At 43.7% G+C, this 21,791-nt stretch overlaps 3 protein-coding genes across 5 annotated transcripts in view; 1 reads left to right on the top strand and 2 right to left on the bottom strand.

Moving 5' to 3' along the window:
* Positions 1–1,728: 1,728 nt before the first annotated feature.
* plekhb2 (pleckstrin homology domain containing B2) lies at positions 1,729–7,833 on the top strand. Of its 2 annotated transcripts, none has more exons than XM_086225139.1 (8): positions 1,729–1,904; positions 3,132–3,182; positions 3,292–3,444; positions 3,529–3,631; positions 3,753–3,792; positions 4,481–4,567; positions 6,515–6,629; positions 6,752–7,833. In XM_086225139.1, the coding sequence occupies exons 2-8, from the start codon at positions 3,146–3,148 to the stop codon at positions 6,886–6,888; spliced, it is 672 nt and encodes a 223-aa protein (XP_086081265.1). In that variant the 5' UTR covers positions 1,729–1,904; positions 3,132–3,145; the 3' UTR covers positions 6,889–7,833. The 2 variants fall into 2 exon arrangements, with proteins under 2 accessions (XP_086081265.1, XP_086081264.1); XM_086225138.1 differs by having other exon boundaries at positions 6,512–6,629.
* Positions 7,834–8,156: 323 nt separating this feature from the next.
* On the bottom strand, positions 8,157–16,585 carry LOC147250257 (vacuolar protein sorting-associated protein 4B-like). Its single transcript, XM_086223489.1, has 11 exons — positions 16,388–16,585; positions 15,433–15,544; positions 15,170–15,317; positions 14,569–14,627; positions 12,912–13,031; positions 12,677–12,833; positions 12,001–12,149; positions 11,828–11,909; positions 10,443–10,662; positions 9,250–9,390; positions 8,157–9,148 (listed from the first exon to the last, which is right to left on the bottom strand). Exons 1-11 carry the CDS (start codon positions 16,406–16,408, stop codon positions 9,047–9,049), a joined length of 1,311 nt encoding a protein of 436 aa, XP_086079615.1. The 5' UTR covers positions 16,409–16,585; the 3' UTR covers positions 8,157–9,046.
* A 617-nt stretch (positions 16,586–17,202) lies between these two features.
* ankrd29 (ankyrin repeat domain 29) overlaps positions 17,203–21,791 on the bottom strand; it is a 5,577-nt gene continuing 988 nt past the window's right edge. Inside the window, exons 2-10 of one of the 2 annotated variants that reach the window (XM_086224762.1) lie at positions 21,187–21,297; positions 20,793–20,891; positions 19,991–20,089; positions 19,629–19,727; positions 19,235–19,333; positions 19,077–19,133; positions 18,755–18,850; positions 17,950–18,048; positions 17,203–17,872 (exon numbers count right to left, since the gene is read on the bottom strand). In XM_086224762.1, the coding sequence (XP_086080888.1) occupies positions 17,789–17,872; positions 17,950–18,048; positions 18,755–18,850; positions 19,077–19,133; positions 19,235–19,333; positions 19,629–19,727; positions 19,991–20,089; positions 20,793–20,891; positions 21,187–21,297 (843 nt within the window). In that variant the 3' untranslated portion in view covers positions 17,203–17,788. Of the gene's footprint in view, positions 17,873–17,949; positions 18,049–18,754; positions 18,851–19,034; positions 19,134–19,234; positions 19,334–19,628; positions 19,728–19,990; positions 20,090–20,792; positions 20,892–21,186; positions 21,298–21,791 lie in introns of both variants that reach the window. The other variant, XM_086224761.1, reaches the window with a different exon arrangement.

Genomic DNA, 21,791 nt, shown 5'->3' with positions numbered 1-21,791 from the left:
GTTTTTTATTCTACAAAATACTACTGGGGTTTCTCAGGAAGGGGGGGGGGGGGGGGTCATGATAATTTCCCCAGAAAAATAAAAAGTGATCAATACTCCAACATAAAGAAAAGCCTCGTCTGAAGTAACCCAAGTGGTCTGTGGGAAGTTTTTAAATTTGATTGCTAATATCAACAGCTGTGAGTACAGGACATTCTACAAACTTAATTTTTTGGAAGTTATCAACAACAGTTTAGTTGCAATCATAAAGTGAGTCCTTATCGAGGGAATTGTTTGTCCTACATCACCTTTTTTCATTCTAATCATTCAAATTTGGTGTTACCGTGTTTTAAGACAAGTCTGTAAAATTAGAAATACGTCTATCAGTTATACAGACATATTTCACTTTAGCAGTTATATCACCAGCGTTAAAGTCTAAAATCATTTCACTGGGAGTCCCGCCTGAAATCTTGCTCACCAAAACGTTTCAAAATCCTATTTCAGAAGGTGGAGCTGGAACCGACCGAGGGGAGTCAGGAGGTCCTCAGTGAGGAGGAAGTGAGTCCTGCAGGACGATGTCAACAACCAGAGGACCAGAGACCTGGAGGTGTGTGTCACTGCTGATTTTATGACCAAGCAGGCCTCCACACTCACTTCCTGCCTCTGTTCTTGTAGGTGTCAATGGCATAAAACAGCATTAAGTGTTGAGAGAAAAAGGGATATACATCTAATAGATTATAAACTAACAAATATCAAGACTGTACAACAATAAAGCCCCAGCAAAAACTAGCGTGTTTTAGATGAGACGGTTGAACCTGAACTGCCTGACTCATATTACGGTCTCAGTATTCCTCATGAGAGGTTATGAAGAACAGAGAACTGTTCTACTCACAGAAGTAACCAGTCTGCCTCATTCATGATGGGACCCATGTTCTATCATCCCTGGGGCGACAGGAGCCATCCTGGTCTGGAGTCTCATCATCAAGACTGTTGACCTGAGTTTCTCCTTCACTGTTCTTCAGGCTAACCTGGAGGACCAGCAGAGGGCTGCCCACCAGTTTGTTGCTGCTGCAGTGACGTCAGTGTGCCAGTGTGACTCATGACTGCAGGAAGAGAGAAGAGCCGTCTAATTTTTGGCTGCATTTGTCCTCTTATTCAGTAACGAGTCCGGACTCAGTTTTCTAAGTTGCTGATACATCAGTGGTCAGCTCAAACATGAATGACTCGGTGTCTGACCTCACTGCCCTTAATTTGAAAGATACGTTTCTACCCAGTTTTAGAATTTAATGGTTTCAGGAGACGCTCCCTACTGGCTGGACACGGAATGACTCAAGCAGAGATTTGTTTTCCTGCAAATGTGCCTGGATGACAAGGAAAAAACACAGCTGAAGGCACGTTGCTCGCCTCAAGCCCTGATGGTGAACAGGCATCACCTGAAAAGTGAGCCACCTCCCTTGGGGAGAGAGGGAGGAGTCCCCTGTTACACCCACAGAAAAACTTTACTCAACACAGTATCAGTGGTAGGGAAAACTAAAAAAACTTAGGAGGTCTTCTTACGCTCACGGCTCAGACAGCGGCTGAGAAACACACCTTCACCGTGATGTGACGGACCAAAGGAACATTCGAATCCATGCGAATGCCATTAACCAGCGTTAACCCGCCAGTCCTGAAGATGGCGGTAATGAGCCCACAAACGAGTTTGCTAACCGCCAATTAACACGGAGGAAAAAGACTTTGTCTCTAGTTCCATGTTTTTCTGACTGCTAGCCCGTCCCCCTCTCAAAGCTGTCAGCTGAGCGCTTCGTCACTGAAAACAAACCCTTAACGGTACAGGGAAGGCAAATAATCATATTTATTTTAGACACATCACATCCCTGTTTGCTGGATTAAAGACTCCATATTTTTCGTCAAACAGTAATAAACCCGTAAGTACTAAAGCTACCTAACCACGACGTGGAAGACCAACTTTAGCTAACTACGAGTAGGTGTTGGTGTCCTGCTAATGTTACCGACATGCGAGCACAGACAACATCAGCTAGCCTCGATCGTGTCAGGCACCAGATAAGAACACGGCTGTTCTTGAAATCACGATACGATACTGCATTTCTCACTTGCCAGCCATAGACTTGGGAGGTGCAGGGCTTGTGCTAGAATACTTTGGTTAGCCGGCTAGGATTGAGTGAAAGTTTAATTAGATTATTAGATTATTTGTTCATTTGAACAGAATAGTACATGTCTGCCACAGATGCATATAAAAACCAGCTTCAAGTAATCTCAGAATTTAAAATTCTGTGGAATGTGCAACGTGCTGATCAAACGTATTATTGGTAACTGGAGGGTACCCAGAGAACGCCTACTTCCGTCAAGGCGACCTCAGATAACCCCGATGTAACAAAAAGGCAATTTATGGTGTTGCTGAACGGATCTGCCCCAGACTGAAGGAGCCCTCCTTGGCTCATGCTACATGTGTCTTCATGAAAATAATCTTCCTTCAGTTCCAAGTCTCAGGGAGAAGTGTGCAGTTCCTTCACCTTCTTTAGAAGTTTTACGCAGGGAAAAGTCTAAATTCAAAATTGCCACGTTTTCTATGCAAAATTGGTTTCATCAGATTAACTACCTAACAGATTAATTAGTATTACTAGTGTAGTTCAGTGTAAAGTAACGATACCAGATACTGCACTGGAAATTTAGTTGAGTAAAAGTACAAGGTCCCCTAAAATTAAAACGTTACAATTAAGTACTGATGCCTTGGCAATGAATGTAAAGACTACACAGTTACTCTCCACCACTGCCAGTTCCTACCAACGGGCTATCAGCATTGAAACTGTAACGTCCTTGGGGGTGGTAATAAAAACCATGTGGTGCTCATGTTCCTGATAACTTTGAAGAGAAGGCAGGATCTCTTAATTAGCACTAGATGCCACTGGAGTGCCACTAGATGCCACTGAGGGCCACTAGATGCCACTGAGGGCCTAATAGATGCCAGCAGCTCCTGGGATCTGCTGCTCAGTGATGGTGTCCAGTAAACTTCACGTTACAGTGTGAGATCACGGTGTACATTTGTGAAGTCTTTAGAGTGAGTTAATCCCAACACACCCAGGCAGTCACCGTGACTGGCACAGACTGACTGCTGTAGATTTGATTTCTCCTAGGTGTGGCCTCTGAGATGGCTATGGTGAAGAGTGGCTGGCTCCATCGACAAAGTAAGCATACAAAGACAATTTTGACAACGTTTAATAAATATTACATTGGTGGCAGTGTTTAAAAATGCTTCGTAGCAGTCCAGTAACTCCAGATCGACTTTGATGTCAGGTACCATACTGCGTCGCTGGAAGAGGAACTGGTTCGACTTGTGGGCCGATGGGCGACTCGTGTTCTACAATGATCAACAACGGCGTGACATGGAGGATGACATCCACATGAAGGTCAACTGCATTAACATCCGGAGTTCTGCTGCATGTCAAGGTGCTTGAGGGTGACTCATTGTTGGATGACAAGGTGTTGCCTTGCCTTCGCTCATGCTTCTCTTTGACCTCTTTGGCTCCTCAGATCTGAATCCTCCAGATGGGAAGAAGCATGATGCTTTGCTCCAGATAGTTTGCAGAGATGGACGGGTCATCAGCCTCTGTGCTGACAGTGCAGACGATGCTCTGTGAGTCATTATATTCATGTTTTCAATTGTTATTTTTATGATATATTTTTATCATGGTTCAATATATTTTTTAGAGTTGTCATGCTTTTGATTTCAAGATTACTTCTGCTATTTGTCGCAGGGCGTGGACCATGGCCCTCCAGGATGCCAGAATTAATACAGTGAGTCTCAACACAAGTCAACATGTGAAGTGGACTTGCTGGTAAAATCAGTCTGTTTATATAAACCTGTCTGATAAGGAATTTTAGCTGGTATCCCCTGTTTCAGCTTTCTTGTGCCTCATCCTTATAATTCGTCAGTGAGATTAAAAGCTGGTGTGACCCCAGGGCCTTGTCCTGGGTCAGAGAGTGAACCTGTGGTGCCTTTCATAATTCTTTCATAATCGTGAATTTGTAGTCAGAACACTCACTGATTGTGATGCTGACCCTCACGGTGCCAGCGTTGTCTTTATGTATAGCTGTGTTTAAACTACGTGAAGGTCACATCTGTGCAGAATGTTCTAGTTCGGAACGGTGCCAGACGCGACAAGCATGTTTACGATGGTCAGACACAGATGTCCCGGGGGAGCTGAACTCAACCTCATCTCACAGTGAACCTTGTACATTTGTCCTGGACATCCAGCAAAGTGTCCAGTGTCAGCCCTCTCTTAGTTCTGCGGCCTGTTTCTTGTGTCTGACGATTTCCTTCATCACACAAAATTCCTCTCAAGAAACCTTGTCAGGGAGGACAAACTGTTTCTCAGTGATGCGATCGTTCAGTGGCGTTCTATCAGAGGTGTCAAACATCCCGATCACTCTCCGCTTTCAGGTAATCAAGTTTCCAGCCCTCATCGGTGTTTTCTATTTTTAGGTGGTTTCCGTTCCTCAGTTTGGCTGTACACAGGAAGTGATGGCCTCTGCTCCTCCCCCCTACTCAGAATACGCTCCCCCACCACAGGTGAGGCTTAACCTGTTGAGTTTTGGCCTAAGACATTGGTTCTCCTGTTACAGTATTTACCACTTATATTACTGAGTAGAAGAGATAATAAGTGGAGATAATGACGCGGGGGGGGGGGGGTACCTCACTCAGAGAGTGAACCTGCAGTATTGTAAGGCCCAATCAATGTAGTCAGAGTTGAATATTTACTTTTTAAATGACAGAGTCTCCTGAGGTCTCTGATCCAGCGATGGCACCGTGTCATATGTAGCATGTCCGCACATTACGTTTGCTGCTCCTCATTTTGCTTTGTTTGATTTGATCCCTCGGAGAAGACAGTTGTGGCAGTTTCAGACCTTTTCCTGCGTTGTCCTGGTCCAAAGGACAACAGTTATTGGAAGTGAGGGAGAACACTATAACAAGCAACTGTGAAACCATTACAATGGGGCAATTGTCCATGTCAAAGTATTGCTTGTCTTTGCAGCTGACAAGCTTAGATTGTTAGTTCAAGCTTCAGGGATCCCTCATAGACGTGAGTCAAACATGAAACAGAAGTCTCTGTCTGAGGTCTCCCAGGATGACAGTGGTGTAGTCGTCAGGGTGACATAGCCAGAGCTGCATAGGGAAGAGTGGACTGCAGTCGGCGAGTCGAGAGACAGCAAAACAGACTGTTGCGCCGCACATGGCAATATGTTGATAGACTGCCTATGGGGGACAGAGACACTGTAGTTTCTCCTAACCAAACCCAGGTAACCCTGCTAAATGTGGTTGAAAATACGGCCTGACTGGTATTTTGTATGTTTTCGAATATTCGATATTAAACAACTTTTTTGTCGTACATTAAATGTGGAAAGCAAGGCCTATGGTGATTTGAAAATGGTGTAATGTTGTGTGTCCATGCAGCAGAGTAAACAGAAATCTGCCTTCTGAGTATCTTTACGTTGTCGTAGCGGTAAAAAATTGCTGCACCATGAACATAGAAAGGGACTATTTTCAGTCCAGCTCAAAAATTCACTGTATCAGTTGCACATACTGGTAATCAGCGATATTTTTTTTTTCAGCTCGAAAGTCAGCATCAGGCTTCAAAATTAGATTTCATGCGGGCGGGCCTAGTAGAAACCACCTTCCGTGACCGTGCTGTGTGTACCATTTTGATTGTGTTAGCATTTTGCCCAGGAGGAAAGCTGCCAGTCATCCTAAAGTGTTCCAAGAGCAGAGAGAGTCGCTGCAGACAGAGCGGAGGTTCAGTTACTAGTTGTACTCCTGTGACCACTGGCGGTCACAGGAAAGAACAGCAGGACAACAGCAACATCCAGGGAGTACAGTAGTCTGTTCTGGAGAAGCATTGTAGGGACTCCCTGCATAATGTGGGTGGCATGGCTCAGGGGTAGAGTGGCCGTCTAGCAACCAAAGGGTCACTGGTTCGATCCCCGACCCCGGTCAAAGTGTCCTTGAGCAAGATACTGAACCCATAATCGCTCCTGATGAGTAGGTTGGCGCCTTGCATGGCAGCCTCCACCATCAGTGAGTGTGTGTGTGAAAGGTGAATGAGACGACACTGTAAAGAGCTTTGAGTGCCGCTAAGGTAGAAAAGCGCTCTATAAAACTGAGTCCATAATGTAGACACACACACAGAATAACAATCTGGGCCTGTCAGCTACAAACACAAGCCTTCTAGTGGAGGTGCTTTGTAGTGGACAAATGCATGATGGGATCATTTCACAGCCTTTCTGCTTAGGCCTGAAGGAGAGAGTCATATTGAAATGTTGGTTATCAACGGTGATAAACTATTTTGATACTTTTTGGTGAAAAGATGACAAAGCTGTAGGTACCACCACCTACTGTTGTCCTAACATTTTATGAACATTTTTTCATCCTGTACTTTTGACGTGAGCTTTGAATGGAATACCCCTGTAATTTGAAGGCCTCATTTGTACCATGAACCCTTATCCACTTTTTTTCCAGCAGTTTTATGCTGCAGGGCCATATGGAGACTATGTTGGACCTCCACCACAAGCGACTCAGATCGTCTATGCCGCTGACGGGCAGCCCTATGCTGTTGCTTACCCTTATCAGTACCAAGGTAAAACAAACATCCTTGTCAGTTCTTTGGATGTTTCTGTTACTTATGACTTGATGTTAATTTGACCTACACTGGGATGGTTCAACACTGACAAGCCCTCGTGTTGCTGCTGTGTTTTGTAGGTGGCTACCCTGCGCCTGGAGCCAACCACGTGGTGATTCATGAGCGCCAGCGAGACAATGGCGGGGACGTGGCCATGGGGATGCTGGCAGGAGCAGCAACTGGCCTGGCCCTCGGCTCTCTCTTCTCTGTCTTCTAGTGTTTGGATTAACGCACATATAGTATGATTGTGATGGTGTATCCTATAAATAATATTAGGGCTGTATCTCCCACTCCATAGTCGTTACCTGGATATGAACGTCTGCAACCAAAAACACGTCAAACCAATGTAAAAACACAACTCTCTGAGCACTGTATCTCTCTCCTGGATTGTCTTAGTAGCCATTGTCTGTTAATTTTACTGTACGTTCGGTGTTTATCATGCCTTCATGTTACTGGTCCTTTCTCCTCATGTATCACGTGTCTGTTGTGAATATGCAGTGTTTCCTCAGATTGTTTGTCATGAGGGCAACCGTGGATGAGGGCTGTAACGACGAGTGCACACGCAAAGCAATAATCAGCTTCAGTACATCATTTTAAGCTACATATTTGGTGGAATGTAGTTGTGACGTCATCACCGCAATAAGTTCTAAATGAGAGGAAACACTGCTCCACACTGCTCTTAAATAACACATGCAAACAGACTTTTGCCATTTATTTCACTGGCAGCTTATAAATTGTATGACTGATATTTTGGTTTAGATTTGAGTAGGTTTGGTGATATGTTTTGAAATTATCTGATTTGTGGGTTTCATTTCAGTTGGTCATGACTTTTCACTGCTAATGACTTGAAAAAAGCTTCTCCTGGTTGTGGTGGTGATTACGACTGCACCTCCCCACGTTCATCCACCGTGGTCCACTGTCCAAACAGATTCCGCTTCTCGTCATCGACATTAACAAAGGGATGTGCATTTCAGTTTTGGGGAAATAGAATCTTGTGCTAATAGCGTAATTCAGATGTCATTGTCCTTTAATTGTAAGATGTAAAATTAAATGAAAAACTTTTTTTTTCTCGTCAAATGCACTAATTAAATTATGACTTTCCTTGCATTTCAAATATCTTACTCAAAGAGATGTATTTTAAAATTAAATATATTCACAAGTGTCTGCTCTCTTTCTCTCTTGTATATAAAACATTAGTCCACAGAACTTAACATGTACCAAGGCTAATTAACGAAGGAATGCAGCTAAACTAATCAAAATATCTAAATTTTGTATTAATCAGACTTAATTTTAGTCATTTCAGTGACAACTCAGCCTTTGAGATGCTGGAGCTGGGGGCTCAACAACGCTAACTTATCTACAGTTTTTAGGACTCCTGTGCCCCTGTGATGACAATGCAACCAAAATGGGTGATGGTAATGACATCAAAGTATTTATTGAGTAAAACAACATAGGAATTGAATTTTGCTTACGAGTTTATATAATAAGTTAATAAGTTTATATCAGATTAGCCAAAAGGAATTTTTAACTAATTGGACATACTCAACTGCCCCCACAGTGCATTGCGTCTCCTCGGCCTGCTACATGGCAGACGTCGTGGGTGACTTTATTTTGTTTATCAGGTGAGAAAGAATGTGCATCAATGCTTCAATGTGCATTTGAAGTCAGTTCATCAAATGATGGCTGTTTGGAAGATACCATTTTCAAGCCAGTCACAATTCAAAATACAACACAGCGGTGCTTTTATTTTGAAGACAGAATGTAAGATGTGGATGGTACAAACCTTTGACCTCTGGTCCAAGTAAAATTCCTTCTGCTGTCAGTGTGACAGTCTGTCTGCATTTGCGTACTATCTGATCAATGAGTAGGTTGTGTGTTGAACATAATGTTTGAGTATGGAGTACATCTGAAGGACATTTCTGACACAGTCAGAGAACCATTCATAAAAAAAAAAATTCATAATGATATCACAAGCCAAAAACTCCACCAACCCAGAACAATAAGTGCTACAATGACATCAGGTTGAAGATGAGACATGGAGACGCAAAAAGGTAAATAGATATGTAACATTACAACAAAAAGCATAGATGTAAACATGAGTCTCTGTAGATTGTAACAAGAAGAGTGTTGAAACAGCTGAGTATATGATTAGTCTACAGACAAAAGTCAATCACTCAAGATAAATAATAATCTGATGAATCATGTTAGTCGGTAATAATATCAACGTAAAATCCCAGCATTGGCTTGCTTATCTTTGTTTGGATTATGTAAAATACACTTATTGACCACTGATCACACCAGAATCCTGAACCTTCACCATGATTGACAGTCAAAATGGTTGCGTTAGTTGAAGTCCCATCTGAGAGTCGATACCATTAGCCTTCTTGACCAAAATCTTCAGTGAACTTCTTCAGCTTCTCCAAGTCGTCCTCATTCACTGTTGGCTTCGTGCTGGACAGTGACTTCAGCATGTCAGCCTGCATGCAAAACGTAAGAAAGTTAGTTCTGATGACTGCAGTCGTCTGTGCTTCCATCCAAAACTGAACCACAGGTGATTTAAACATCGTATCTCACAAACCATGGACACAAGCGGCTCCAGCAGTTTCTCCCCCGGGATGTCCATCCACGTCATCTGTATGGCACCGGGATCATCTGGCGAGCATGGAGTAAGGAGGTCTTCCACCACAACACCGGGGTTATTGGATAACGACCCTTGAACCTGAGCATGTGTGCATGTGCAGACAGACAGAATGATGAAGTACAGCTTGAATTTACAAACAATTCAAACTAATCTTGAAATGCTTCTTCTTCATTTTCAATGTTCTCCGCTTATCTGGGTCATGGGGGCAGCAGCCTCAGCAAGGAAACCCAGACTGCCCTCTCCCCAGCCACTTCCACCAGCTCTTCCAGGGGAATCCAGAGGCGTTCCAATGCCGGACATAATCCCTCCAGAATGTCTTGGGCCTCCTCCTGGTCAGACATGCCCAGAAAACCTCCCGAGGGAGGCGTCCAGGAGGCATCCTCACCAGATGTGCAAACCACCTCAACTGACTCCTCTCGACATGGAGGAGCAGCCACTCTACTCTGAGACCCTCCCGAACGACTGAGCTTCTCACCCTGTCTGTAATGCTCAACCTCTTCCACGAGCTCCAGCTCCTTCCCTGGCAGAGAGGTGACATTCCATGTCACAAAAGCCAGCTTTCATTGCTGGGGATCAGACCCTCAAGGTCCCGCCTTGGTCTGCTGCCCAATCCAGAGCGCACCGGACCCTTCCGGTTCCTTCTGTGGGTGGTGGGCCCACAGGGGGACGAGTCCATGTAACCTTTTCGGGTTGGCCCGACTGGGCCCAATAGGCGAAGGCCCGGCCACCAGGGGCAAAGCCTGGTAACCCTCCGGGCTGGGTACACAATTTCTTTCAATTTCTTTCCATGAAGGTTTTTTTTTTCAACCGTTCTTTGTTTTGAAATGCGTTTTTAAAAATTTTAAACCATATCACATTGCACAAAATCATCGACCACGATACGATTTGATGACACCGTCCGATGTCTTCCAGGGCTAAAGGTGTGTTGGGCGTGGAATTACAAATAACAGCTGGTAAATAAGCTCTTTGTTGTGTGGTTGTGTTACTATTCTAATCTAGAGGCACAGAGGTTTTAGTGTGGAGATGAGTACAAGGGATGGATCTGAGTAGCGTGAGAGCTGAACTTGCACCTGCACCTGCAGAGCCAGATTACAATGGTTCAATATGCTTGTTACGCTATTGTTTGTTACCTTCTTGAAATGTGTTGTTGACTGGACCTTCCTAACAGGCTGCATGAGGGCGTCTCTGACGATTATACTGATGTCCGCTCCAGAGTAACCCTCTGTCTGCTCTCCCAGGGTGATGAAGTCAGCGTTTTTGAGATCATTGGGTGTGGAACCCAGATGTAGTTTGAACATGAAGGAGCGGGCTTTCTGCTCAGGCAGAGGGATGTAGATTCTCTTTTCAAACCTAAAACACAGACATAGATTCAATCAGCTCCTGTGAAGTGTTCTACTTTTTAAATTAGCACTTATTTGAAGGTAAAAAGCAGCAACTGAACCAATATTTGTGACATGGCAGGGAATCCCCGCCCGGAAAATGCTTCCTAAAACTCGGTGTCCCTCAAGGCTCTATGTTTGAGACCGTACTTGTCTCTCTACACCGAAATTTTGATGGTCTCCTCTCATCTTCTATCATCTCTACAGTAATTCTAGACCAACAGTTGGAGGACGCATCATTTACTGTGTCTAAAACATCAGTGTCTGGATGTCTGCACACCACCTCAAAGCTCAATCCTGAGAGAACGAAAATAGTCTTCCTCCCTGATGAAGACTGCCCTTGCAAAAACCTCTCTATCCCATTCGAAAACACTACAGTGTCAACCTCTGGAACTGCCAAGTGCCTCTGTGTCATCCTGGACAAACAGCTGTCTTGCTTACCTTGCAACAACAGCCTGCTCCTATAGGTTCTACCTCTTAGGCATCTGCAATATTCAGCCATTCCTCACCAACGAGGCAGCTCAGGTTCTGGAGCAGACACTTGTAATCTCGCTCCCTGTAACATCCTTTTGGTTGGGTTACCTGCCTCTCACAACAGCTCTACACATCCAGAATGCCTCGGCCTGTTTGATCGTAAACCACATAAAATTCTCTACTTTCCTCTTCTGATCACTTCAATACCTTCAAGTCTTTGCACCAAAAAAATTGAAGAAACTAGCGCTCACTTACAGGGTTGTACATCAAACTGAAAATGCAAAGATGTACATAGTTGTGCCTTTTAAGAGGTATACTTTTGTGTTCAGGTACATGGAAATAATCGTCTTCCAATATGTTATCTAAATCGAGGGTCCCAGGAGAAGGTCTGTTGTGCGCTGTAGAGAGTTTAAACTTTATGTATCATCGTATTCACATATGAACCTATCACCATTTCTGCTGATAAAACTGGCATAAAACTGACCAGCTTAGCTTGAAAGTCTACTTTGAGTTCAGCATGCCACCAACGCTTTTCCTTTTTTCTGTAAAGAAAAATGTGTTGGGTACTGAATAATAATCACGTAAGAACAGTTTTCCGCCCTTTGATTTTGGTTTGTGATTCATTAAGTACAGATGATTTATATAGCAGGAGAGAGACTAACCTTCGCCTGATGGCGGAGTCCAATGTCCATGGTATATTTGTGGCTCCCAGCACCAAGACTCCATCATTATCGTTTCCAACACCTGCATGGAGAGCAATGTTTAGAAAGCTGATGACCAACAGTTCTTAGCCCAGATATTCAAGTGTGTTCTCTCCAAAGCTCTTGCTGCTCACCCTGCATCTGGACCAGGAACTCTGTCTTGATTCTGCGCGCTGCTTCACTCTCATTCTCGCTCCTGGAGCCACAGAGGGAGTCGATCTCATCGATGAAAATGATGGATGGTTTGTGTTCTCTGGCTAAAGTGAACAGACTCTTCACCAACCTGGAGGTGGAGAAATAACAGCCGTTTATCCGTATCTCATACTAGGTCAAAGCATCAAAGATATCCAAAAATCCTGGTGTCACCTCAGACCCTCAGACTTCAACTTGACACTGCACTTCTTTGATACACCAGAAATGCACATGCCAGGTTGGATGTCAGTGAACAGTTGCTGACAGACTTCTTTACATTTACATTCTATTTACAACTCTTAACACGGCAAGTTTGACGTTGATGACGTTGAATGAACAGTCTTCAAATCACATACATATATATATATATACATATATATATATATATATATACATATATATATATACATATATATATATATACATATATATATACATATATATATATATACATATATATATATACATATATATATACATATATATATATATACATATATATATACACATATATATATATATATATATACATACATATATATATATATATATATATATATGCACAAATAAATTTCAAGCTTTTAGAGTTTAAAATCTAGTAAAGAAACTGGGCCTCACTTTTCACTCTCCCCCAACCACTTGGAGACCAGGTCAGAGGAGGAGACAGAGAAGAAGGTGGAGTTGTTGGCCTCTGTGGCCACAGCCTTGGCCAGGTAGGATTTCCCTGTTCCAGGAGGGCCAAACAGTAGAATCCCGCGCCAAGGAGTTCGCTTCCCTACATAAACATAGAGTTGTTATATGTATTTAAAATCTACAAACTTACTCCAGGTACTTTCAAACTGAATGCTTGTACCTGTGAACAGATGAGGGAATTTGATGGGCAAGATGACAGCTTCCTTTAGAGCTTCTTTTGCTCCTTCAAGTCCAGCAACATCATCCCACTTAATGTTTGGCTTTTCCATGACAATGGCACCTGTAAGAGACATGGAATGACTCAGTTCTACAGGAAGGCGTATCTAAAAGGACATGCAAACATGTTCAGTAACAACGTTGTTGTCCATTCATCAATCTTCAAGTGCTTATCAGAGGTTGGGTCATAGAAGTAGCAGTTCCAGAAAGGGACCCTAAACTTCCCTTTCCTTGGCCACATCGACCACCTCTGACTGGGGATTCCTATGGTGCTCCCCTGGCGGTGCTGAGATTCAATACCTCCACCTGGTCTTCAGTCTGCCTTGCAGGCTCTTCTAAGTTGGACATACGTGGAGCACCTGCCTTGGGAGGAATCCACGCATCATCCTCACTGTCTGCCCAAACGAGCTAAGCTGGCTCCTTTCAATGCAAAAGAGCAGCGACTCTACTCTATATCTCTCATGGAAGGGTGAGCTTCTCACCTTATCTCTGAGGGAAAGCCAGCCATTCTCCTGAAGAAAACAATTTTTGTGTATTTCCTTCTCCAAATCCAAAAAACAAATGCAGAGCTGGAGGGGCTCTCTCTCCTGGGCTCTCTCTAGGATCCTTGTATTGAAAAGCAGGTCGGTGGTTCCAGGCCAGGAGGGACTCCACATTGTTCCTCTTTAATCTGAGGTCCGACTATTGGCTGGTCCTTCCATTCTAACACCTGAGCGATTGCACCTGAGTCTCTGCTACTCCTTTGGTACTGCTTCAGACTTCCACTCAATGTTGAAGAGATGTGTCAACCAAGACAGCCCCTAAACACCCTGAGCCTTCGGCATTTTTGGATGAATCTCATCAATCCTTTGCTTTGCAGCTTTGCGGCTGTGGAGTTACTTGACTACCTCAGTGATTTCCTCCAGGGAGGCTGATGTTGATCCCCAAGCCCCCATAAAGGGTGGGTTTGATGGGTTCAGGAGTTCTTACAATTGATTACTTCCTCAGTTGAGCTCAACAGCACCATCTGAAGGTCCTTCTCCATGACTTCACCAAACTCCTCCCAAGTTCCTGCTTTGCCTCAGTCACAGTTGAAGCTGTGGTCCTTCATACCTGTCAGGACCTTGCTGTAGCGTTTGGAGTCCCCCGGGACAACATGTCCCAGAAAAGCCCCTTCTTCAGTCAGACTGATTCTCTAATTACCGGTGCTCATCAGAGGGTTGAGGGTTAACACCCTTTTACACACCTATGACCATGAGACCACAGCTCTGAGCCGCAGTTTCAGCAATGGCAGATTTCAACATTGACCACTCCGGCTGAATGACCCCAACCACCACAGGGATGCCAGAAAAGCTCTGGTTGGAATTGAAGGCCATCTGAACAAGGTCCTCCACTAGACATTCCCAATTCACCCTCACTGACCCTTGGGGCTTACTCTGTCTATCCAGATGTTTCCCTACCACCTGACTCAACTGACCACAGCTCTGCCCCTCTCTTTACCCGAGTTTCCAAGACACGCAGCCTCAGGTTGAATGATGCGATACAGATCAACTGTGTTGTATTTTTATACACAATATAGTCCAACCACGATGTGCGTTCAGTTCTGTGACATTATGACTCACCTGACAATTGATTTTGAAACTTCTTTTTCTCTGCGTCTTCCCCTTCATCATTTTCACTCCTGAAATTAAATGACAACAGCACAAACCAATCAATTCATACACTTTTAACATGAAAAAGTAATTAAGAATATTAAGAGTGTGCATCAACACTTTATTTTAAAGGCCGGGGCCATGGGTTGTATCATGCCACAATACCTCCCCGACAATCTCTGACTTTGATCTGTCATTTTGACTCTCATCTCAGTCACTGCAGTGTCCAGAATTTCTGCATGTATATCGGCCCGTATGTTTTCTTTTCCTTTCCGCAATCCCAACGCGACATTAAAACAGACAGCATCAAAGCTATCCAGAATCCTAACTGTGAATCCCGAATCTCAGACCTTTGGTCCTTCCACCCAGACTTCAAACTTGGCAATGAACTTCGTTGAAGCACCAACACTTTACAATACAATTCTGATTTCAATCAAATTAACGGTTGTTGGGTTGACTGAGACACAAACGCACAAATACAATAAAAATGAGTTTTCTTGCTTTCTGCACGATCTGAAGTGCAGAAGAAATCCTCTGCAACAACAAGTGTGGGGGCGCTGATCAGTCTCACCCTGTATCGTCTCCCTGGGACTCCTTGACAGGCTTGGCTGGAGGACTCTTCTCCTGCTTCACATGTTCCCTCAGCTGCTCGGCTCTTTCCAGATATTCTGCGCACTTGGCCCTGATGCTCTGCTTTGCCCGATCACCCATGGCCTCATCTGTAACACGGTGGCAAACACAGCAGCACAGACAGTGTGAGGAGTAAATGAAGAGTTAGAAAAGATAGGATAACACAAATGCTCTAAGAAATGAAACGCAAGACAAGATCCTCACACTTGAGAACATGGAGGAAGTACTGCACTGCATTCTCGTACAAATGGAAGGCCTCTTTGTAGTTTTTGGCTTTGTCCTCCTCTGAAGCTTTGCTGGCAAGATTGATTGCTTTCTTGGAACAGACAACATGAGAAACATAGAGAGTTTTAATTAAACGTAAAAGCAAATGGTCATGTTAATAATTAACTAGCATCCTGTGGTTGGAATTAATACAAAGTTTGGGGTTCCTAGCTAATGAAATGCCCTTTGTCTTCAGTAAGGTGATCAAGAAGCGGCGATCCAGGGGGCAGAATTGAGGGACCCCTGGCAGATTTTTGAAAACCTATTGGATCGTAAAGACAATGAGAAGCACATTCAAGACTGAGAGCTGGAGATCTATTTTGAAAGAAACTTCAATGAGAATTTAATAAGTATTTATGTGTTTTGTGGATTTAATATAAATGGAAAAGGCACTGCCTCAGTAAAGTACTGCGACTCGATTTGTAACCTGCTTTAAACCTGCCAGACTTCATTCAGACTTGAAATGGGACTTCCAAAGCAACAACCAGGCTCCTCCTCTGCTATTAACTAATGCTGACATCACTGTGGTGGAGGTGAAACACAAAGTTTCCCTCTTAACTGTAATAAAGTTTAAATACAAAGTTTAATAGAGTATTAATAGTCTATTACATGTTTTAAAAATATAGAAATACTAAAGGATGTTCAAGTGAGTAAACGTATTTGCGATTAAAGTGAGAAAAACTGAAGATATTTTTTTCACAACTTAATAAGGATGGCCAAGGCCATTAAAAGTCAGCATCGGGTGAAGTTAATTTTAAAGTCTGGGAGTTGGTTCTCCAGAGGAATCGGTCATTTAAAGTGGTTACACCTGCCACTCAGCGCGATCATGGAAGTTCTCTTTCGAAGATTTGCGTCACCAAGTCGCCTCCTCCGAAAATAAAACTTTGTTGCTCACCTGTAAAGTGCCACCAGCCATTAGATTTGTCGGTCAAATGTTAATCTGCCTCCTCAGATTCAAATACAAAAAAAAAGATAAAACCACCAGAGGACCGTCAAGCGTTAGCTTTATTCCTGCCACCCGCTAAGAATGTTTAATTTTAAGCCTCCAGTCAGAAAACAAAGGAGGAGTTCGCCACTTCCGCCTCGACAAAACCTTACCTGCCGCTTCCGCGGTGGTCACGTGACACTGTTTTTGACACCGTCATCAAGTGCTCGAAGGTGACATTTCATCCTCATGGAAATCCTGTTCAGGGGGGAATTTATTGTCTGCGAATATAACTTTGTTGTGTTTGGGACTCAAGACAGTTATATTAAACAAACTAATTTTAAAATGTTGCACCATTTTAATCACTAACTCGGATTATTGCCCCATGCGAGCCGGGCCAGAGCCCCGGCACCGGGTGTGCTGCCCTACGGGAGGAGCTGTGACACGAAATAGAGCCGGACCTGATGACTTTGCTCAGCTGTACCTGTGTTTACCTGAGGAGTGCTCATGACGTCAGTGTTGTTGTTGTTGTTGTTTTGGGGGGGGGGGGGCGATAGATTTTTTTTTTACATTTGACATTTTAAGATTACAAGTATGTCTGAAGGCCAAAAAAGTAGAAGTGTAGGCTTCCCAAAAATGTCCATATACATGTGTTTTATCCATAGATGCCCATGACATGGAACAGGTGAACACACGTTTTTTTTTATTGTAAATAATCATTTTCTGTGGCATCTTATTAATTTATATTAAAGTTATATCATTAATCATTTTTCTTATTTGATATCTTGCTCTATATGTTCAATGGAGGTTATTGATATAACATTTTTAAAAGAAATATTTGGGGCAACAACATAGTTTTTAGGATGATTTACTTTACAGAAAAAAGGGAATGAAATCACTGGCTTCAGGTAACATACAGGTGTCAAGCAGGTCGCCGCAGCAAGTCTCTAACTAGAAGGAGGGGACTTCCCAAACGACAGGTCCTTAATCCCATCAATCAAATAAACATGCACACTGCCACTTTGGTATTCATTACCAAATGTACACTTTATTACATTTATCAAAAAGGCAAATAAAAGTGTGCAAAATATCTGTGAGTCTTACAACAAAAACAAATGCATATACTGCATATACACAGGGTAGAGGAGCTAACGCACATGGTAGACGAATGCATTTCGGTCGCACATTATTTGTGCGACACGAATCCAGGTTTATTTGACATATTACAGCTTCACGTCAGCCGCAAACAGAAGCAAACACCGTGTAACGCACATATTGTAGTTAAGTAGATTTGACACTGTTGTTCTTGTTCCCTCTCAATGCACATCTCTGCAGTCCTGACAGGAGTGAAGGCAGGAGTCTGGATTGTCATCAACTCTCTCCATTTAGGATTTTTGGATGTAGCACTCTGAGGATGCGATCGCTTTTTGTGAGATCTGCAGGGAGTTCATTATTCTGCAAAACACACATGGGATAAAGTTCATGAGCTGAGGTTGTCTGCTCGTGCTCTTTCTGTTTTCAGTGGCGTCTACCTTGTTGGGGAGGGTGGGGTCTGCGTTGGCCCTGAGCAGCAGCGCAACACTTTGAATATTTCCACCCATCACAGCAGCGTGGAGGGCAGTGGAGCCGTTCTAGAGACAACAGATAAAGAAGTTGTGCTGTATTCAAGTCCTGCAGGGTTTATGTTAAAGGAACACATTAACTTTATGAGAAATACACTTATTTGCACCCCTGCAGAGCCAGAGAGACAGTGCTATTGGTATACTCCTCTCTGGAGCTGAGTTCCACAGAGACCAGCTGACTGCTAGTTAGCTTAGCACAATGAACTGTAGCAGATGGGGAGGTTAGCATACCTCAGTCAGAAGTCATCACATACTCGGTGTTTGAGTGGATTACTTTAACTAGCACTGTGCATGAAATTCAATATGAAACATGACTTTGTAATTTTAGAGTCGTATCTATATTCTTGACGGCAGCTGTAAGATCCGCCAACAAATCAAAACATTTGTTGAGCAGCTGCTGCCACTAATCATGGTGGAGGCTGTAAAAGAGGGTGAGGTAGATTTCTTCCTGACAAACCATGATCCCGAACTTCCATCTACTTTTGGGCGTTTGATGAGGGTATGCTAACCTTCCTATCCGCTACCAGCCATTGTGCTAAGCTATCCAGCAGTCAGCTGGTCGCTGTGGGTCTCAGCTCCCTAATGCAGCACAGACAAGAGAAGGGACTCCATCTTCTTGTCTGGCTCTCAGTAGGATGGCAAATAAATGTAATTCTCCCCAAAAGTTGTCATGTTGCTTTACAAAGAGAACTACAAGCATGGCAGCATTGTCTACCTTGAGGAGGCCAAGTGAAGGAGAAAACTTGAGGAGTTCCTCAATGACACTGCTGTATCCCTTCATAGCAGCTTTAAATAAAGCTGTTGTTCCATCCTTGTGAAACAGCAGAGAAAGACAAGCAAATAAATGACCTGTACTCTCTATCCCCAAGCAATGAAGGTGATGAGATACCAAAATGCTTATTTTCTCTGTAATTAACCAAACCAGAGGTTGAAATCATCATCCAACCCAACATATTTACTACTTGTACTTCCACAATCATAAAATAAAAATGCACTTGTCTGTCAGCATCCCGATCTGCGCCACGCAAGAGTAGCACCTTCACGGCCTCACTGTGACCCATCTGAGCTGCCATCCACAGGGGGGCAGTGCCATCCTGGATAACAGGTGAAGGGACATGAAAAGACAGAAGGAACCTTCGAGGTGAAAAGGGAGTGACTGACGGCTCAAAATAAGCCCTTAAGAATGAGTCAATACCTCCCTTGGCTGGTTAACCTTTGCCCCAGATGAGAGCAGCTGACGAATCACAGTCACATGACCCTCCTGTGCAGCAAGAAAAAGAGGGGTGGCTCCATCCTGAAACATAAAAGATTCATCTCAGAGCTTGGTTTGCTAAAACACTTAGAAGAAATCATCCCAGCAACTTAATAGCATCTGACTACTATTTTATGAATGTGCAGTCAGCTCTTCCTGCATGAGGACAGATGCTAATCCTGCCAAATGTCAGTCACCTGTGACTCAGCAGAAACCTGAGAGGCTGGATTCCAGCTGGCGGAGCACTGTGCAACTAACCATCAAGTTCCTGACAGACAAGCAGGCTTAGCGCAGGACCTTGAGGGAGTACTGAGCCAGAGCGGATGAAGATGCTCACATTCAGCTGATCGTGAACGTTGGCTCCGTTCTTCAACAGCGTGTCCACCGCTTTTGAGTGCCCATACTGAGAGGCGACAGTAAGCGCCGTGCCGCCATCCTGCCACAAAAACACACAAGCAAGCACCTGGATCACGGGTCGATTTTAAGGAACAAGAACGCTCAACAACAGCATGAGGGGGAGAAGAGCTGGTGATGAGTGACAGGGAGCGGGGAGCAGTCTGAGCAGCATATCTGCACAGCACTTTAGTCTCTTCATCCCCACATGAAGCACTCAGAATCAGAGTCTGAGATGATAGGAGTGCAGCATTCACACCCACTTTATTAAAGCTGGCACCAACAGCAAGGAGCCCTGCAGCATACCTTTGTCTGGAATTCAGTGGAGGCACCAAATTCAAACAGGAGCTTGACAATGTCATTGTGTCCCTGCTGGGAGGCGAAGAACAGAGCGGTCGAACCTGTCTGGAGATGAAGCACATAGATACTGACCTTAACCATCATGTTCATCCCAACTTTCTATTTCCATGATGAATTGGAATGGAAAAGAACAGAAAAATATTTTAAAAAGGCCTCAGTACTGATAGTTGGTGCCTCTCAACTGAGGTGATCGTATTCGTTTAGCATAAGAATAAATTCTTAAAAATCCCCCATTTAGCCAGCAAACTCTTTGGAACAGAATGCGTCTCCTCATCCAACCACTAACAATCTCACATGACCAAGGACCCCACACCCACCCAGCTCTGTAGCCCACGTCCCTCAGTCGGACCTTGGGTCTGATTCATGAAATAGTCGTCTGCATTATTTTTGTCTTACACACATTTCAACCCTAAATCTAGTCACGCTGCAAGAGGTAAACAATAGACGCCAAGAGCAGAGGGTTATAAATAGCTCTCAGGCTTTACCTCCTGTCTGTAAGACTTAATTGAGGGCTAAAAATAAGTGTTCAAGAACAAGTTTCTGCCTCCATAGATGAGGACAACAGGTACATGACTTTTCACATAGGTGCGTTTTGCAAATTACTCAAAAACTATAATTATAATTCTTCATATCTGAGTAATTCATGCACACATCTGTGCTCCTCGTGCACAAATAAAAAAACAACTCATTCTCACCTCAAGTCACCAATAGAAAGGCTTTATTTTGTCCAGTTACTGTCCCATCCTACCTCTCTCTGGTAGTTGATATCAGCCCCTTGCATTATAAGTTCTTTGACACACTCAGTGTGGCCGCTGTAGGACGCCACCATCAGGGCTGTTGTTCCATACTGAAACCAAACACAGCAAGAATTCATCGGAGCGCCAGCTCATCTACAGGCTTGGCAGTTGAATTAAGTGACGAATTTTAGCAAGTGAACTCAGGAAATCTCAAGCCTCATGATGGTAAAAACATAAAACTGAAGGGAAGTTGTGATGGAGTGCACAAACACACACACACACACGCACACACACACACGCAAACACACACGACAGAGGAAAGGCTTGAAGCTCTCTGTCCTCCTACCACCGGTGGGTTATGGTTAAAGCGTGCAGCTGATTAGCCAGGACATGCAGCCACCGTACGTTGTCTCTGCAGTCTGCGTCCACGCGTCCGCTGTTGAGCAGCAGCTGAAGCAGCGCCAAGTTCCCTTTCCGTGCTGCCCAAAACACAGCATTAGCCAGGGGTGTGTCCTTCTGGAGAGTAAATACACACAACAGCAGCCAACCTGAAATCACTGTTGCAGTAATTACACAGTCTGACAGAGGAGTGGAACCATTAAAAGTGTGTTTTCTCAACATGGAACACTCTATTTAATGTTCATGGTTGAAAGCAGAGTCCTTAAATCAAGTGTGGCGATAAGCAAACACACTCAACTTTAGAAAAGCGACACTTTAGTTGCACCAAAAGCACATTGGGATGCACACTTCACCGAAATTTACCGCAAATCGCAAACCCCAGGCAGGCGCGATATTCTGTAAAGGCCAACTCTGTGTCACAAGGTTGTGGTGCTGTAGAGCCGTCCCTTTTACATCCCGTCACCTTCTTAAAATAATTGCCAAAGTCATTTTTTGACAAAAAAAAAAAAAATGCTTCAATCAACTCCTGATGATGTTTTGTCTCCAGTTTTTTTTTTGTGTTTTCTGAAAAACTTGAAAAAAACGACTTGGGCGGTTATTTTAAGAAGGTG

Source organism: Aulostomus chinensis, chromosome 14 (genome assembly GCF_037954235.1).
Source record: "Aulostomus chinensis isolate RoL2024-O1b breed Wild chromosome 14, RoL_Achi_v1.0, whole genome shotgun sequence".
Lineage (NCBI taxonomy): Eukaryota > Metazoa > Chordata > Actinopteri > Syngnathiformes > Aulostomidae > Aulostomus > Aulostomus chinensis.
This window is presented reverse-complemented; position numbering and strand designations above follow the sequence as displayed.

What these genes read in the sequence shown, in the direction of transcription:
- LOC147250257 (XM_086223489.1), bottom strand. Translation starts at nt 16,408, where the DNA reads ATGGCTGGTGGCACTTTACAG. An exon ending in TGGCTGGTGGCACTTTACAG is followed by an intron (nt 15,545 to 16,387) that starts GTGAGCAACAAA and finishes GTCTGTTCCAAG; the next exon opens with AAAGCAATCAATCTTGCCAG. An exon ending in GACTCCGCCATCAGGCGAAG is followed by an intron (nt 10,663 to 11,827) that starts GTTAGTCTCTCT and finishes TCTGTGTTTTAG; the next exon opens with GTTTGAAAAGAGAATCTACA.
- plekhb2 (XM_086225138.1), top strand. Translation starts at nt 3,146, where the DNA reads ATGGCTATGGTGAAGAGTGGCTGGCTCCATCGACAAA. An exon ending in GAGTTCTGCTGCATGTCAAG is followed by an intron (nt 3,445 to 3,528) that starts GTGCTTGAGGGT and finishes TTGGCTCCTCAG; the next exon opens with ATCTGAATCCTCCAGATGGG. An exon ending in GACAGTGCAGACGATGCTCT is followed by an intron (nt 3,632 to 3,752) that starts GTGAGTCATTAT and finishes TATTTGTCGCAG; the next exon opens with GGCGTGGACCATGGCCCTCC.